This window comes from Pithys albifrons, chromosome 15, assembly GCF_047495875.1.
Source record: "Pithys albifrons albifrons isolate INPA30051 chromosome 15, PitAlb_v1, whole genome shotgun sequence".
Taxonomy (NCBI): Eukaryota; Metazoa; Chordata; class Aves; order Passeriformes; family Thamnophilidae; genus Pithys; species Pithys albifrons.
In genome coordinates, this window is record NC_092472.1 from 2053436 (window position 1) to 2072383 (window position 18948).

The window sequence follows — 18948 nt, forward strand, 5'->3', positions numbered from 1 at the left end:
CATGGTGTCCCTTGATAAACTGTGATATCCCCACCAGGTTTCCTCACCCCTAGCACTGCTTTCCTCATGCAGGACCTGTCTGCCTGTGAGGAGGATGTTACATGCTAGTTTTGCTTGGTCATTTTTATAAACTACATTTGCCTTGGCCATACATTTTTGCTGTATTGTATAAAAAAATAGCCTTTTTCCAGTTGGACAGCCTGGCTGTTGGGAGGAGGATGGTGGTGCAGCTTGTGCCTCCTGCATTTGGATGTGGTGAGGATGCACAGTGAGTTTCAGGAGCAGTTCTGAGCCCTGTGGCAGCTCTGCCATTACCTGTGACGAGGTGCTTAGCGTGGGCATCTGGGCTTGACATGCTCTGCTGGCAGAGATTAATTGTCCAGGCAGATGCTGCTGCCCAGACAAACATCTCCCAGGCACACAGGCCATATGTTCCTTCAGCATTAATGCTGCCCTGTCTCACTGCTTGAAGGGTACTTTATATCTGATACTGGCCAAGGCAGTCAGAGAAGAGCCGAGGAAATGTCCCGACCCCGGTATCACCATCATCTCTGTCTCAGCAGTCAGGGCTCCCAGCAGGATAAAGGCTGAGGTCGGGTTTCTGCAGCATTGTCTGGTTTATCTTCTCTGTTTCCAGACACTTGTTGTTTGGATTTATCTTCATAAAACCTTGGCTGTCCAGATTCTGACTGATAGGTGGTTAATTCATCACAGCCCTCACACAAGAGATGGCAGTGGCTGGACATGTCCAGGAGGACTTGCCCGCATGAATGCGAAGCTCTCCATGGAGTGAAGGCTTTTGTCACCCTGATAAAACTGCTTGTTGTGGCCTCTAGAGCAAAGGACAGCTTTGCATTTCCAAAGCTTCTATTTCTGTCTGATTTAAAAATTTTAAATACAATTTTTGTGGGCATTGCAAGGCCTTTATGGGGGTTTTCAGGACCTCCATGGTTCAATGGGCAGCAGGAGGGAGGTCAGAGCAGCACAGACAGGGCTGGCAGCAGGTCCTGCTCTGAAGGGTCCTGACTCCTGCAGGTGCCAGGCAGCAGAGGGCACCCCCTTTGCTGGGGAAGGACAGGGCAGGGTGCAGAGGCTTGTTCTTGCCCACAGGCCCCCGAGCAGGTGCTGCTCAGGTCACGTTGCTGCTCACATTTGTTGTGTTCCAAACCCATCGCGCTGGGTTTGATTTGTGACCCAGACCCAGAGCTCCCATCTCCAGAGGCAGGATGGCAGCATGGAGAGCAGTCCAGCTTTTCTGTGGATCTTCCTGAGTCACTGCTAATTCCTGGCATCCCTTGGGTGACTCAGGCTCTTCTCCTGGTTCAGTCAGTGCCATCCCGACACGTCTGACACCACCATCATTTTCGTGTTTAGTGAGTTATATATTTTTTTAAATGCTTTGTGACACTTGTAAATGAAGCAGGTAGAGAAAGTAGATTTTGGAAGAGCAGGAACATCTGGTGCTTGCATGTTTTGGTCGGCAACTTTGTGAAATTAATACGGTGCTAGAGAAGAAAAATTGCACATTGAAGTTGGGAGTTAATTAGCTCTGCCTCTCAGGTGCTTGGGAACAGGGCTGGGAACAGGGCTGGGACTGTCACGTCCCTCTGCCTGGGGATGCTTCCTCACACCTGGCCTGTTTCCAGGTCTCCTGCTGGAGCAAGTGCAGCAGGAGCAGGGCAGGCTGCTGAGAACTTCCTTGCACACCCAAAGAGGCTTTTGTGGTCGTTTAACTGACCAATGCATAGGAAAACAAGGGTCTGGTGTAAATTCTGGTCTTAGGGTTTGAAGGGAATTGGTAGGGGATATTCAGAAGGAGCATCTCCTCCTGTTCCATGGCTGATCTGGCTCATTCCCAGCCACAGCAGAAATCTGAAGATATTATACAATTACTGGCAAAATCCAGAGTAAAGCTTTAAGGAAAAGGGATAAATCAAAATTTATCTTTAATTCTGTGTTTTTATATTGTTTCTACTTCAGACTGTGTAAGATTAATCCTTTTTTGACCTTTTTGCTCAGGTTTTGGCAAGTAGCTTAGGCAGTGCAGCCTCCAGTGTACTAAATGTCATCCTGTCTAAAATGCTTAACAACACAGCCTGCCCTCAGAAAGCAACACCTTGTTACCATGAGGTGTTAAAGACAGGTGAAGCCAGCTCCTGTGAGCACTTGCCAAGTGATTCTGCTTCTAATAACTAACCATAATAAGTGTAGAAACAGGTATGAGTTGGATATGAGAGCAAAAAAATTACACACTTTTGTGTTTAAACATCATGTCTCTCAAAACTTATTAAACTTGCTTTGTTTGCTGTTGAGTTCATTGGATAAACATACAGAAGGTAATTGTTCTTGGGATGTGTTTTAAAAGTCCAGAGGTGTTTTACAGGTCATTAATGCTGCACTGGCTCTGGCTGCCAAGCCCCAAAGCAAGCTGGCTCAGGAGAACATGGATCTCTTCAAGGAGCAGTGGGAGAGGCAGGTCCGGGTGCTGACGGATGCTGTGGATGACATCACTTCCATTGATGACTTCCTGGCTGTATCAGGTAACCAGGGCTGCAGTCCCAGAAATACTCAGTCTCCTGAGTGAGCTTCTTCCTGCAAAAGAGTGGGTTTGGCATGTTCTGGAGTCTGCCTGGGTTTTGGAGGGGATGTGTTGGTACATCTCACCTGGTAAGAGTCACCTGCTGCTGAGCGAGGTGTGAAACTACAGCACATCATCTGCTCTAGGGAGAGGACACTTCATGTCTCAGGATTTGGGTTTTCTGCTGGACTAATGATGAGTTACCATCCAGTTACTGCAGACAAACCTCAGCAGTAACTTTGGGGGAAATAGAACATGTTTATGGCCAAGTCAGGAACCAGCAGAAAAGGTGATCCCTCAGTTCACCTTAAACTCTTCTTATGTAAAGAAAACTGAGGATCAAACTGTGGTTGTAAATGTAATTAAAATAAAACTGTTCATATAGAAAGTGTGAGAATTTTAACCATGCCAGCTTTAGTAAAGTTGTAACACTTTTTAAAAGAGATTGGATCATTTTAATAGATTAATAATTGCATTTGGCAGAGTGTTTGCCAAGATAATCCATTTTATCAGCATCCTTGATAAGGACCCACTATTAGCTGCTGTGACCTAAAAATAATGGGGGCATTTTTATTTGCACATCCTTTAATTCTGCTCTGATCAGAGGACATGGAGCTGTAACCATGTGAACTGTGACTGCAGTAGTGTTCACAAATCACCATTACAGACTGGGGGTCTAATTTCCTTGGTGCAAGCAGGTTTGGGCATCTCAAGTGACCCAAAACCTCCAGATGTAAAGAGAGACTTCAAGGGAAGATGTGTGCAGTCAGAAGTACCAGGTGAACATACTAAGAAAATGGAGATGAAAATTTAGAGACCTGAATTAAAACACTGTGTGTTTTTTAATTATTAAAAAAAGAGAGAGAAAACCAAAGCAAAACAAACCAAAAAACCCAACCCAAGTGGTGTTCCTGGGATGAGCCAGCTGCTCTGTGACACGTGTTGTGCTGTGGTTCCCTGGGTGCTCCATAGAAATTCTCTGAGCAGTGAGTTCAGGCAGTTCATGGCCAAGCTCTGTCTGCACTCGCTGGGGCCGCAGGAGCTGCCGGGGCACAGCTGGGAGGAGCCTCTTCCTGGGGAAGTGTGTTTAGAGGGAATTGTGTTTAGAGGGAACTGGAGCTTGCCCACAGCTGTACAAACATTGAAAGAGGATGAGCTGTTAGTCTGTGCAAGCACAGCCCAGTACTCAAGGTGTGGCCTCCCCAAGGCAGAGTCCAGGGGAAGGGTCACTGCCCTGGGCCTGCTGGCCACGCTAGTTTGGATCCAGGCCAGGATCCCCTTGGCCTTCTTGGCCACCTGGGCACACTGTTGGCTCCTGTTGAGCTCCCTGTCCCTCAGTCCCCCCAGGTCCCTCTGCCTGGCTGCTCTCCAGCCACTCTGTGCCCAGCCTGGAGCGCTGCAGGGGTTGTTGTGGCCAAAGGGCAGGACCTGCACTTGGCCTTGTTGAACTTCAGCCCATTGCAATCAGCCCATCTCTCCAGTCTCTCCAGATCCCTCTGCAGAGCCCTCCTGCCTTCCAGCAGCTCAACACTCCCTCCCAACTTGGTGTCATCAGCAAATTTGCTGATGATGGACTCAATCCCCTCATCTAAATCATCAATAAAGATGTTAAACAGGACAGGACCCAACACAGACCCCTGGGGACACCACTGGTGACCAGCTGGATGCAGCTCCATTCACCAGCACTCTCTGGGCCTGACCCTCCAGCCAGCTCCTAACCCAGGAGAGGGTACACTTGTCCAAGGGAGTCCACCATCCCAAACAGAGTCATGGAAATGCAGTTTGAAGCTACTCCAGATGCTCAGTTGCAGTCAGTAATTATTTATATGTGCTGTGTTATCAAAGAGACGGTAGAAAAATATTAAAGCAATAAATACTGGTTTAAATATTATTTGTTTGAACTTTGATAAATATTTTCCATATAAATGCCACAAGTCCAATTCATCTGCTAAAAGCCTGAATTTCTCTTTGGATAAAATCGTGGCAGGGATGATTTATACCAAGTGCTGTTTGGGGTTATTAGGATGTTTGTATCAGTTACTAACTGGAATGTAAGCAGAATTTAAAAGAGTTCCTGTGAGTCTATGTGTGTGTGTGTATATATAATAAATATATATGAGCCACTCCACATTCCTGCAATGTGGTGTGCTGTCCATCATTAAGTAAATGCTTTACTGTTCAGCTTATGCTACAGAATTGTATCAATTATCCACAAGTAAAGGCTTGATGAGAGAGATGCTGGGTTTAGATAACAGCAGAATATCATAGAGGAAGGGTCCTTCAGTGTACAGTGTCTCTGGTTTCAGCACTTTAAGAAGGGCATGGCAGAAGGGCCCTGTTGAGTCAGGACAGGGTCTGGGGATGGCTCATTGTCAGGGCATAGGAGATGAATGGCAGAGGAGTCCTGTGGTCTAAAGATCTTCCCTATGTGCTCCCAGCCATGAGGGATGTGTGACTCAGGGACCTCCAGCAGCAGAGGTGTTATCTGCTGAACAGCCCTTGACAGATTTTTCTCATTTAAGCTGGTGTTAGTTGTTCTTTTGACCATTATAAACTGCTGGCCCCTCCATCCTCCTGTGCAAAATTCACAGCTCTAAGTGTGCTCCCTGTGAGGAACCTCCTTGTTTGGCAGTGTCGCCTGTTTGCTTCATTTGATGCCCCTTCTTGTAGTAGAAGATGAAGAGACTTTTTCCCTCCTGTCTTTCTTCATGCAATTAGTAAATGCACAGAGTTCTGCCATAGGCCTTGTCAGGCATCTGTCTCTGGACTCCACAGTCTTTGCCTGTTTCATTACTTCTCATTTCAGAGCTCTTCTATACCTCCTGTAATTCTTACCCCTCTTATCAGTGCCTTCCCAAAGCACTCTGGGTGTGTTGGTGTGCCTGCTATCTCTGTTCTTTAGAGCAGTCGCTGATAGCACCATGTAATTGTCAAATTCAGTGTTCTGAAATTACCTGGATCTCCTCTGAAATCCTTTTAACAAACCCTTCTATTTGCTGCCTTCTGTTCCTCTGCGCTGACAGAGGTTTATGCCAGAGATTGCCCATCTCAGTGGAGCTGTTTTTCTGAAGAGCCTCCCAACGAATATTGCCTGGGCTGGTGATTGTCCTTCTCGTTACAAGATGAACAGTGTCTTTACAAGTGCCTGAGCACTCCGTGTTGGCTCCGTGTGTGCCGACACTGCTGCGTGACCTGCTTCCTCCAGTGCCCCTTGGCAGCAGAGCTTCCAGCATGGAACTTGTGCAAAGCCCTGCCCCAGGGCACTCAGCAAAGCAGCACAGTTGTGTTTGTGCATCTCTGGCTTCATCTCCGACCACTGCACTTAGATTTTGATCTCCTGTAGCCCCCCAGACTCCCTCACAGACAGTTTGGAAACAGATTGCTTAATCCCCTTAATGTGGGGGCGTGTGGAGGTGGAAGGTGTTTGGTGGGGGTGGATTGAGGATTGACAGTCGTGAGGGACTTTTTAGTCTGTAGCTTTTCACAGTTTAATATATTTCCTTGTATGGTCCAAAAATCATTTCTATTAAAAAATATCTTTTGTCTCACCTTGTTGCCCAGCCACACCATTTTCCCTGTAGCTATTTTGGTGGGAGCACATCCCTTCCCCATTGCCTGTGTTATGTTGTGTTGCTGGGTGCTGTTTCTCCTGCTCAGCAGCAGGAGTTGGATTTGATGCAGGACGATGTTCTCTCGTCTCCAGAGATGCTGGTGGCAAACCTGCCCATCAGCACATGCTGGGCTCTGCCCCTGCAGCCTCAGCAGGTGGCATTTGGTGCCAGCCACTGGTGTCCCTGTGCCTGCAGGACAGGTGGCACTGGGTGTATTTGGAGGCACAGGGCTCGGTGTCAGCTCCTGTCTGTTCCCACCCTGCTGGAGGGTGTAACCAGAGCAGGTGCCCCTGACAGAGCTGCTCCTCCCCTGCACCTTTGCAGGCTGCCTGTGGGTCTTCTTTCTCCAGAAGTGACTTACGGCAACTTCACATCTACCAGAGACATTAAATGATCAGCAGACATTTAAATATTCACCCTCATTTTGTCCATGCCTTTTATTAAAGTTCGGATAATCCAAAGAGGCTTTTAAATGGTCTGTGGCTTAATTTATTCCTGAAGGAGTTGAAGCAATAAACAGTCTGCTTTGGCCTGACACCAAAGCCTTGTCTTTGCACTGCTGCAGCTCTCAGGGCTGTCTCCTGCTTCAAACACCCCCTGCTCCTGCTGAGGCTCCTGTGCCTGTTCACTGACTTGTCACATCGCTAATGAACCTGCGCTGCTCCCTCCCAGGGCCACGTTCTGCCCTCAGCTGAACCTGCTCGGGCTCACTTGCTGCACAGGGATTTCACAAGTGTCACTTCTGGCCAGGGTACTTGCACAAGTCTCGCAATACTGCACCTGGCTCTGTTAATTTTATGTAAATCAGGCATAACTTCCCACAGCAATCCTTTCAGGCAATTCCTCCAAATCCTCTCAGCCAACTCTATGAGCTTCTTGTCTCTACAAACTCTTGCAAAATGGCTCTTTTACTACCTGCATAGGGAATAAAAGCCACTTGCTGGGGTTGGCAGTGTAGAATGATTAAGTCAATGGTAAGTAACGCTGGAAACTGTTTTAAGTGACAGAGCAGAAATGTTTCCAAGTTGGTTTCTTACCAGGCAGCTCAAGTGCTGGTGTTGGAAGGCAGTATCAGAGCATTGGTGCTGCTACATCAAAGAGGTCTCTAAGAGTTTGGAAGTCTCTAATCACTGTTGGGGATGCCTTTTGGGTAGGTTTCACCAAATGAGGATCCCAGTCTCTGTAGGCATTTTCAGAAATCTCTTAGGGGATTTTACTCATTTGGGGCCTCTTGGACTTGGTAAATGGCAGAAAATATCTCTGTATGAAGAAGAAAATGAATATTCAAAAAGTAAATTGCAAACAGAAGTCTTGGCTTTATTTTTTTTGTTTTCTGAAGAGGCAGTGAGTACTCCAGAATACTTTACACATAATTCACCACATACATTATGTGTCTCAAATGGGGGACTAAGAGTGTAATACCCTCTGATGGTATGTGTGTGGTTGTAGGAAAACACTGGAGGAAGCTAGGAAGGTGCCCCCAGTGCCCTGTCTATTAGTGTTGAGTGGATTAGGTGTGGTGCTGGGGAGGGGCCTCATCACCCCACCCATGGAATGATGGGGGAGTGGTTTGTAGGCGTTTGGAATGAGGCCTTGGACTTGGGCAGTCCAGGGGAGGAATATGGAAAGAAACACACCTGGGGAGAATTCTGCCTTTCTATTGGTAAAATTGAGTGGATGCCAGTCGGGGGATGGACTGGTGACTTTCTGACACCTCCTTTGGAAGGGAACTGTTTGCTGGTCATAGTGAGCTTAAATACTAATTCCTGACAGCATCTCCATGGAGGTTTTATAGGACAGGTCCCAGACTGAGCAATTGCAGTGCTGATGACTGGGACAGAGAAGAAGGTATTACCATCTAAATCCTCCTTCTTCTACCCCCAGAGAATCACATTTTGGAAGATGTGAACAAGTGTGTCATTGCTCTGCAAGAGAAGGACGTCGATGGCCTAGACCGCACGGCGGGTGCGATCCGGGGCCGCGCCGCCCGCGTCATCCATGTGGTCACCTCGGAGATGGACAACTACGAGCCCGGGGTCTACACCGAGAAGGTGCTGGAGGCAACCAAGTTACTCTCCAACACAGGTAAGGCTCACCTGCTCCCCACAGTCCTGAACTCTGGTGTTGGAAAGTGTGTGGGCAGCTGGGGCTGATGTACCTGTGAAACCTGTGAAAGGCTCCATTTGCTGTAATGAAGATTAGTGGGAGTGACTTGTGGTGCTGTTTCAAAGTGAGAAGTGGAATTTTGCTGTGCTGGTTGGCTTAAAGCTCAGGGTGCACAAGGTGTCCCTGAGTGTGCTTGGTGTTGTGGGCTGGGCTGGGGAAAGCACAAACATTGGGGGTGAGGCCCAAATGCTCAGTGAGGGCTTGAAAGCTGTGCTGGGTCTGTCTTGGAGTATCGGACCAGCTCCTGCAGGAGTTCAGGGTCCAGAAGGAACATCACATTGGCCCAACAGAATAAATTTGGGGTAATAATTAGGGTAAACTTAGTAGAGTATCCTTACAACTTTTATAAAAGCATTTTGTGTAGTGTGTAGTGCTGTAGTGCCCCACACCTGAACACAAACTGGGATGTTTCCTCTGCACTAGCTGGTGACATCCACACGGGGTAAGGAAGGATTTCTGGTTGCTTCAGTGACTACTCTGTCAACCACTGGATGTTGTTTTTACTTTAATTACTTTAATGAAGAATCCAGGGTGACACTGAAGAAACAGTGAACTGTGTCTGGCTCTGGGATGTTCTTCCTGGGGCACGATGAGTCACTGAAATTCAGCCGTGCACTCTGCCCCCTCCCAGTGCCTTCTTAAACTAGGGCCTTCTGTTGGTAGCATTACTTTTCTCAAGAGTGGTCCCGTGGTGTAAAGGAGAGCACTCTGGACTCTGAATCCCAAGGACCTGAGTTCGAGTCTCAGTGGGATCGTCCCCTGGCAGTTCAATGTCTCCCTGCCGTCCAATCCCGTCAGATCTCGGATGCTCAGCAGGGTCAGCCCCGGTCAGTACCGGGGGCTGTGACAGTCCCCACGACTTCCCTGTCACTGTCCAAGCTCGCTCGGCCGCGGCAGATGAACCTCAGGACTGAAACGGTGGGGCCAGTTCTGCTCACGCTGTGCCTCACCTAAAATCCACTGCGTAGGCTGGAAGGGCACGTGGGGAGAGCCCTGCCCAAATCTTCGTTCGTGGTCTGGCCATACATACACATTATTTTTCTGGAAAAAAAATTAAGTACATCTGCAGGGAACATCTAACAAACGCCTGTAGTTTCTACGGGCTTCTCCGGGTGTTTTCTCCTGGTCCACTAGAAGGGGTGATAAACTTTTCAGTGTCTGAGGGGGAAACAGCAGGTAACAGCAGTGTGAGGAGACATGGAAGGGGGGGATTAAGTTCCTGTGACACATGTTTTGGGTTGAATGCCCGGCCCGGTGGGCACTGAGCTGTCCATGTCCCGAGCAGTCATGCCGCGCTTCACGGAGCAAGTGGAGGCTGCGGTGGAGGCGCTGAGCTCGGACCCCGCGCAGCCCATGGACGAGAACGAGTTCATCGACGCCTCCCGGCTGGTGTACGACGGGATCCGGGACATCAGGAAAGCCGTGCTCATGATCCGGGTGAGCAGCGCTCCCTCCCTCCTCACCCTCCCGCTGCCTCCCCTGCCTGCCCCGCACCGACGGCCAGCAGGGTAATCGAGAGCAGGCAGCAGAAGAGTTTCATTTAGCTCCTATTAACATTCAGAGTCTTAAAAAGTGCTAATCGCTGTGGAGCACTTGAGCAGCTCGTTTTTATTCAGATTCATTAGCCAGATCTGAGCATCGATGATAGCCCGAGTTGTGATGCTAAATACCCTTCACGCATCTTTTGTAATCTCATGGTAATGCCTCGCTCGTTAATGTGCTAAAATCAGTGACCTTTAAGTTAACAACGGCAAATGAATTCAGGACTATTGATGCTTGTTGATGGTTTGAGAGCTTAGAAATAAAACCTAATGGCACTTTATTAAGTAAATTTTGAGAATTAATGCCGGTTGGTCAAAAGCAAGTTGAGATGGGTTCGGTGTGTAGTTCCTAGAGCGAGTAATTTGTTAATTGGCTGCCCTGGGTAAACAGGGGCAGCTCTCAGAGCTTGTGTGGTTGGTGCAGGTGCAGTGAGTGATTTCTGGCAGGTCAGGCAGTGTTGGGGCTGGTGGGAGACGCAGGGGGGAGATGCAGGAGGGCTGAAGGGATGCAGAAAAGAAAGTTCTGGTTGAAGCTGATCTGTGGGCCTATTTTTTAAATCTTAGTGGGGCAAAGTGGGCAGAAGTCAGACACAGCACAAACAAATGTAGGGGGTTTATTCCTTTTTCACTTCTTTTCCCTTTGCCCCTCTGAGAAAGTGCCTTCATCTCTCAGCATGGTAACCATCGCAGATGCAGTTTGGTGACAGGTAAACTAAGGTTGTAGAGCCCCAGAATATGTGTGGTTACAGTACCCATTGCAATAACATCCTCCATGTCCACTGCTTAAAGCAGGGATTGGATGGAAAGAAGAAAAGCAACAGCCACATATTTGCTCTCCACGGAATTTTTTCAAACTTGGGCTCCAATTTATGGACAAGCAGTGTTTGATGGAGGTGCCAGTGCTGTCCCACCATGCAGACAAACCAATTCAACTCACCCCCTGCTGACGTCCTTGTCATTCAGGACATGGAGACACAGCTGACAGTTCCAGGGTGGCACTAATGCCCCATGCTGGCAGTGCCAGGATCCCTGAACCCCATGTCAGGGTGCCACTCTGCAGCTGCCAGCACCCCACAGCAGCTCCCTGGGGCACAGCAGTAACCTGTGAAGAGTTAAAATGTGAGCCTTTGCCGTCCAAAGGGTTTATTTGGGGATGAAAGAGCCATCCAAGGGGAGATCCCAGGCCACCACTTCTCCAGGGCTTAGTGTAGCTCCACTCACAGGGGAGCTGCTTCAGGGGCACTTGTTCCTCACAGGGACCAGCAGGAGAAGTCAAACTCCTCATTTTTGTGTTTGTGCAGTGTGTTTTCAAAGCTACAGTCTCTCTATATTTGTTTTCATTGAAGGGCAGCTCCTCCCTCCCTGGCTGCTCCCCAGGCAGAGGAGTTTCTGCCTTGCTGGGAGCGTGGAAGGCAGAGTTACACCTCGTGTGTCACCAGAGGGGTGGAGGGGCAGAGCAGGGGCTTGAGACTCTCAGGCAGTTTGTAAACATACAGCAGAACTGTTTTCTGTATGTTTTAAAATTTGTTTAAATATTGATACACCCAGCTACTTCTTAGCATTTATTCTGCTGGTTTTTGGATATGCCTTATTTTCCAAGGCTTGGAGAGAGAGTGGCTGGGATTGCCGTGGTCTTGGCTGTCAGTGCACTCACCTTTGCTTTTTGGCATCTGTTTTTAGTATCCATCTCTCTTTTAACTGTATCACAAGGTGTCTGTATTGGAAAACAATCTGTGAAATTCAAATCACAGGAAAGAAATCTAAAGAACAGGGACTTCATTTGCATCTTTTAATCACAATTTATTGCATTTATCAGTGGAGCTCTTTGTTGGTCCAGCTCTGCAGAATTGTCGTGAAGTGCCACTCTGACAAAGATGTAGAATTGTGACAAACATGCTGTTTAAACTTGATAAGCTTTATAAAAAGTTTGCCAGCTACAGCCTGGCAGTAGCAAAAATAAATCCTAGGCAAGCAGGAACTAGGTCAGATGTGTTTAGCCTGCAGCGTAAAAGCTGGCCCTGACTAGCTAAAATTTTTCAGCTTTTCCTGGGGGATGAGAATAATTTTTGAGCTATTTTATCTGTTGTTAATTTAGTCAATGCTTTGATTCATAATTGTGCTACAGACACTGTCTGTGGTTCTGAACCAGCCCTTAAAGCTGTGGGTAATTCCAGCACCAGAATCTCGAGCGAAGCTTTTACATTTAATCGAGTACCACAAATGCTGTTCCTTCTGCAAACTTTGTTTCTGTCTTTCAGCTGCTGAGTGCATTAATGTCATGACAAATCTCAGCTGTTTAGTTACTGCTGTGTAATTCTGGGGATCCCTGTGGTGTTTAACATGAGCAGTCAAGCATATGTAATCACATGTGTTCATGAGCTGGATGCAGCCCCTGCATTTACCTTTTTGTTGCAAACATTGAATAATTTTTACCTTCACTGGTTTCCACTCTCTCTGCTGGAAAAAACAATATTCTTGTTGATTTTCAGAGCCATGAAATCTGTTGTTTGATTCTGACTGGATGCTTTTTCCTCAGACTCCTGAAGAGTTGGATGATTCTGACTTTGAGACCGAGGATTTCGATGTCCGAAGCAGAACCAGTATCCAGACTGAGGATGATCAGCTCATTGCTGGACAGAGTGCCAGGGTAAGGCAGAAACCCGAGAGTTATGGAGCTGGGACCTGCCTTCAGGGAGCAGTTCAACCTGATCTGAAAATCCAGGTTGAATTTTCTGGGGGTGGTGATGAAAATGTTGGGTCAGCAAAGTGGTGTCCTGTGTTTCCAGTGCTCCTGTGAAGAGGAGGTGAAGTGAAATGCAGCATATGTTGGTCTGGTGGATGTGAGAAACGTCTGTGTTTTATTTTGGGTGTTCTGAAAGATCAAAATCCTTTAAATACCAACTAATTCCTTCATATTTTGATACCACAGGCATTGTAGGTGCTGCCTACGATGCAGGGAGGTACAGGGCACATCATTCCTTTGGATTAACCTTATTTTCAACAGACAAGTACTAACTTTATGGGCCACATATTTGTACAAAATGTCTTCTCACACACGTGCTGGTGTGTTTGGCCACTGAACATTCCTCAGGACAGCGCTGAGAGGAGCTCAGAAATGAAATCATTTCGACTGACTGCATTTGCTCTGACTGGGAAAAATGGAAGCATTGATAGGCAATATATAATCATTAATAGGTGAAGCCCTAAAATCAGTACACTGAAGGCAAACCAGGCCTTGCCCATTGCTTTTATTTGACGTGTCCCTCTGGATCGATAACAATTTACGCTCTTGGGAAGGCGCCACGGCAGGTTTTTGTGGAGGCTCTTTAGCCAGGCAAGAAGTAGCCAGACCTTATTTATCACACTCCTGCCACGGTGGCCTGGGAATTGCATTAACTGAGAGTGGTTTTTATGCTCTCCTTTCTTGTCCAAGCACTCTCAGTGCCTGTCCCCTCTCCCCCTTTTATTTAAATGCAGGCATTGCTCATTTACCTTTTAGCGCAGCTGCTGCCAGCGGATTTTTAGTAACAAAGACTCCTTTTCACCTGCTCCTGGAGTGCTCCTGGTATTTATGGAGACAAGGGCATGGAGTCTCATACAGGCTGTAAACTCAGTCTAAGAGATGTTATTCAGGAGTAAGCACATACTCTTTATTTTCACTTGCTCTTCCTCAGAATACATCTTTCAAAACAGCACCACTGTATTTTTGCAGGGAAGAGACGGGTGATATTTGTTATTATCCTCAATACCCAAGTGGAACCTAATTTAAAAAAGTTGAAATGTTCTGTAATAGACAAGTTCCCCTGTATGCAGTTTTTCTTCGAGGGATGATAATATGTGGCAAATTTGTTTGGAGCCTTTGGAGTTTTATCATGCAAATGCCCATATTTTAGATGTCAACTTGGCTTTCTGGGCACTCTTTTCTTAGGAACGAGCATAAACTTTGATTCAGAATGGAAGGAAATGGCTCTGCAAAGCCTCTAGGTAGAAGATTGCTATTAAAGTTTTATCCCCCATCTACATGACTGAAATTGGTTATTAGTGAAGTGCTCCAAAAAGCCTTCTCCAAGTGGCAGCAGGAGGCAACGTGAGGAACCTCTCTCTTCCAGGCTATCATGGCTCAGCTCCCTCAGGAGCAGAAGGCCAAGATTGCTGAGCAAGTTGCAAGCTTCCAGGAGGAAAAGAGTAAATTGGATGCTGAAGTGTCCAAATGGGATGACAGTGGCAATGATATCATTGTCCTGGCCAAGCAGATGTGTATGATTATGATGGAAATGACAGACTTCACCAGGTGAGACTTTTTAATTTGTGCACACTCAGAACTGGCTGTGCTGCTGGGCTTGCAGTGAAACGTGGTGCAAGTGCTCTGAAGAGTCTTACTGCTTGTAATTTCCTTTAAATGTTGCCCTGTTCAAGGCTGCATATTAACTGGGGAGATGCATTACTGTGCAGTGACTGGGTGGTAATAACTGTTTAAATTGATCTACAGATACACAGCAGTTATTGCCTGTCTTTCTTTCTTTCTTAAGGGTGATTCGTGTCCCAAGGAATATATATATATATTTGCTCAGTTCTTTACAACATTAAATTCTAAGGGCTTCTCGATATTGCTATACTGCAGAAATAGTTCCTAGCACAGTTATTTGCAGAAGAAAGAGAGGGGTTTTGATGCCTTCTGAAATTAATTTACCAGATTTTATACCACGCTATTTTTTAGATTTGATGTTCCATTCCATAAAAATTGCAAATCTGACTTCTAAAATGTTATCTCTTATCATCATTAGGTTGCTTAAGGCAGTAAAATTTAAGATGTTTTTATTCCTAGATTTAAGCTAAATATGGGGAGGAGCTGGAAGGGGGTAACAGGCCTGAAAACAAAGGTACTGCAGTGATGGCACCTGCCTGTCCCTGTCCTGCAGTTTGGTGAGGAGCCACTGCCAGCCCTGCATGGAACAGAGTGAGAGAGGCCCTACTTGGGTCACTGCTCTGTTTGTGGTGCTGGCAGGTGACCCTGCTGTGTTTTGCAGAGGCAAAGGTCCCCTGAAGAACACGTCGGACGTGATCAGTGCGGCCAAGAAGATCGCCGAGGCCGGGTCCAGGATGGACAAGCTGGGCAGGACCATCGCTGACCACGTGAGTCCCAGCCCATCCCCACAGCCCTGCAGCACAGACCAGCAGCACAGCTTTCAGCACTGCAGATGTGATGAACAGAAAATGTGTTTAGTTTGGGGGGGTTGACTGATTTTCCAGACTTGCTACTGGAAAATTCCAGGCTTTCCTTCCTGGCTGCTCTGCTGCCACCCTGAGCAGTGTGGGCAGCTGAGCTGGGCCAGCAGTGGCAGGGCAGCTCCTTGGCTGCAGTGAGGCCCCTGCCACCACTCCAGGCACTGCCTGAGGGCATATCCAGGCCCTGTGGCTGAGCAGGACTCACTCTGGGTTCGTGACAGGCTCAGAACACACCCAGTGCTGCCCAAAACAACAACAGGACCATGTGGGCAACTCCCTCTGGTTGCACCTGGCCTCTTGCACAACTCTTAATATTTTCAAGGCAACTTTTTAATATTAACAGCTTTCAGATGCCCCAGAGACTGAGAGGTGATGTTTGTCAAAGCTCTCTGGTGTTTTTTGCATGTCCACTCAGAGGTGATGCAGACCTGGAGCAAGGCCTGCAGCACCCCAGGGGTGGCTGTGCTGTCCCTGTATTTAAAAGGAGTTTTTACAGGATAGGACAAGCATGGCCAGCTCAGGGTTTATGCAATGCCTGTCCTGAGCCACTTAGAAACTGGGCTGGGCTGAGCAAAAGCACCTCTGGTCTCAGCCCACACCCAAATTGCAGAGAAACATCAGCCTTAGTAATAATATTCCACCTTCAAGAGAGACTCCGAAATGCAAGAAGGTTAAGGCTGAGATCATGGACTAAACTTCATTTTGTCCAGTTGTCACTTGCTCTCCAGTCCTTCCCTGGCTGGAAATTTGTATGGCAAGGCTTTAACTGAGCCCATGGCACACAGGGAGTAAATCATTGCAGTGCAGATCTCCCTTGTAATGGTGCATCCAGAGGTGCTTGTCTACACCCTAATTTATTAATGATGCAGGAAGAAATGTTCAATGGGGAGATAAATTTGAAAAGTGTTTTTTTAATGGGCCTCCTTGCTCTGGCATTTTGAAAGCCATGTTTCTGGCAGAACCAGGTGTGTTGCTGATTTAGGCAAATGAAGCAGTGAGCAGTTTGTGTTGCAGATCTCAGGGGATCTTGGGCTGAAGCCTTACAATGCCTTTTTGGCTTTTTTTAAATTCACATGTTTTATTCAAAGTTGGTCTATGGTTTTCTGCACGAAGCCATTTCAAAATATAAAAGAAAGCTAAATGGCTCCTTTTAGTAGCAGTAAGGTCCTTAAAAATGCAAAAGATTAAGCACATGTTTGAAGATAAATACAAGCAGCACTGTACAGTTACTCATTTTGACAAGAATATAGCTTTTCCCCCAACTCCATTCTCTACTAATACTTTCAGCTTGCATATTTCATTAGATCTGCTTACATTCTCTTTGGAAACATGTTGATGTGGAACAGTGTGACAGCCCCAGAGCGCTGGTGCCTCGTCCTGGGGCAGGGGACGGGCTGTGTGTCCCGTGTGCCGGGTGACACCGGCGGGGTGTCCCCCGTGTCACTGCCGGCAGCTCCCAGCTCTGCTGCCACGCACCTGGACAGGACATTGGAGCTGGAGCTGGAGAAACTTCTGTCCAAGGCACTTCACAGCTGTTGGGGAAGGTCTTGCCATCAGCCCCAGGTTTTCCCCAAGGTGTTCCATCACTCCAGTGGGGATGGGGGAATACGGAGCAGTTACAAGCACAAAAATGACAGTGATTTGCAGCAAGACAAGGATTCTCTGTGTTACTCATTTTTCAGTGTTGAAATACCTACAGAGCCAAAGAAAAGTTCTGTAGTTTTTTTCCTTTGTAGTGGTAGGAGGCCGAGGTTACATCGGATCCCTCCATGGGGAGGAGCTGGGGCTGAGGGCAGGGCTTGCCCCAGTACCCCCTAAAGGGCTCCAGCAGGCTCTGGCTGGGCTGACTGGTCCCTGGCTGCAGGGCTGCTGTGGGATGTACCTGGGGCACAGGCTGGGGGCTGGGCTGGCACAGATCACCTGGGCTGTCCTGCCAGGGACCTGCCTCCCCAGAACACCTGCTGGCAGCCCCTGCTGGGCCCAGCTGGCACCCAGGGCTGTTGGGAGTTCCTGTGCAACAGGCTCAGTCCCCAGACTGGAGGGGCACTGGGAGGATAAAACACTCTGGAGGGTGCTGACACACCTGCAGACACTGAGGTTGGGATTGAGTGTCCCTCACCACACACCAAGGGCTCTCCTGTCTTCCCCTACCCCTTTTCTCGGCAAAAAGGGGGGAAAAGGGTGATTCTGCTGCTCTGCAGGCTGAGCTGGGGCTGTAGGAAGAGAATGTGGGTGTTTGTTCTGTCCAGGATGGCTCCTGCATTTGAGTTGGAGCAGCCAGCTTAGCTTTTGCCCACAACCACTGCTGGGGGTGTTGGCAGCATCCTGGTGTGGGGGTTTGGGGAGGTGGGGGTGACCCCCAGCACACCCTTTCCATCCCACTGCAGGGCCCTGCAGGGAGGGCTGTGCTGTGGGAATCCCCCCAGGCCAGCTCTGCAGACAGGGGTGTGTCTCTGCCTACTGCAGGTTAATACAATAATGCATCTTTCCTGATCAGTGCTGGAATTGTTGCCTTTTGGGTTTTTTGGTTTTCTTCTGAGGGCTCCTGCCTGGGAAAGGACAGGGCTCACACAGGCACCCACAGTGTCTTTTGTTGATGCTCTTTTTTATCCTGTGTTACATCTCTATTTAAACATCTTTGAGCTGAGTCCTCTATTCTGCCTGCAGAAATAGCACGCACAGCAGAGGATGTGGTTTTCCACCTCACATCATATGGATACACAACCCAGTGATAATTCCTATGCCACTGCTTCCCCCACCAATGTTTTGCTGCCTTCAGAACATGCAGCACCTCTTGCCTTGGCAGTGCCTTTGCTGAAAGGGTTTCCATAACCCCCTAAAGTGGCTGGAATTGCTGGGCCCCCCTGCTGTGCTGCACTGTGCATCTGTCAGCCCTCACCCTCCACTGCCCTGCTGCTCCCTGGCTGTGCTGGAGGGGCTGTCTGGGTGATGGAGGCCATTTCCAAAGGGCAGTTGGAGCTTTTCAGTAGCTCTTTGGCCAGTGCTGTTCATGGACTTTCTCTGAAACATCCTGTACTGCTGGCTAATATTGATTAGCTTAAAAAATTAACCTGCAAGCTTTGCTGCTTCGTTAGGCAGGGTTTGACTGCAGCGTGCCCACGTGGAGAGTTCAGTCACTTTGGGTGTGCCATCACCTTCCTTGGCACTGGGAAGGTGGTGTCTGTTTTGTGATGGGGTCAGATGCCCATAAAGCCATGCAGATCTCCACAGCCTGCAGTGCCTGGCCCAGCTCACTGCCAGTGCCATGGAGTCCCCTCTGTGTGTGTGTCTGTGAGTTCAGTGCCTGTCCCAGCTCAGTGCCAGTGCCATGGAGTCCTCTCTGTGTGTCTGAGTTCTGTGCCTGTCCCAGCTCACTGCCAGTGCCATGGAGTCCCCTCTGTGTGTCTGTGAGTTCAGTGCCTGTCCCAGCTCACTGCCAGTGCCATGGAGTCCTCTCTGTGTGTCTGAGTTCTGTGCCTGTCCCAGCCTGCTGCCAGTGCCATGGAGTCCCCTCTGTGTGTGTGTCTGTGAGTTCTGTGCCTGTCCCAGCCTGCTGCCAGTGCCATGGAGTCCCCTCTGTGTGTCTGTGAGTTCAGTGCCTGTCCCAGCTCACTGCCAGTGCCATGGAGTCCTCTCTGTGTGTCTGAGTTCTGTGCCTGTCCCAGCCTGCTGCCAGTGCCATGGAGTCCCCTCTGTGTGTGTGTCTGTGAGTTCTGTGCCTGTTCCAGCTCACTGCCAGTGCCATGGAGTCCCCTCTGTGTGAGTTCAGTGCCTGTCCCAGCTCACTGCCAGTGCCATGGAGTCCCCTCTGTGTGTGTGTCTGTGA

At 48.3% G+C, this 18948-nt stretch overlaps 1 protein-coding gene across 1 annotated transcript in view; it reads left to right on the forward strand.

Moving 5' to 3' along the window:
• CTNNA1 (catenin alpha 1) overlaps window positions 1–18948 on the forward strand; it is a 126759-nt gene that overhangs the window by 101088 nt on the left and 6723 nt on the right. Inside the window, exons 11-16 of the mRNA XM_071570464.1 lie at window positions 2384–2540; window positions 8074–8274; window positions 9641–9792; window positions 12433–12543; window positions 14006–14187; window positions 14924–15029. Coding sequence (XP_071426565.1) covers window positions 2384–2540; window positions 8074–8274; window positions 9641–9792; window positions 12433–12543; window positions 14006–14187; window positions 14924–15029 — 909 coding nt within the window. The remainder of the gene's footprint in view (window positions 1–2383; window positions 2541–8073; window positions 8275–9640; window positions 9793–12432; window positions 12544–14005; window positions 14188–14923; window positions 15030–18948) is intronic.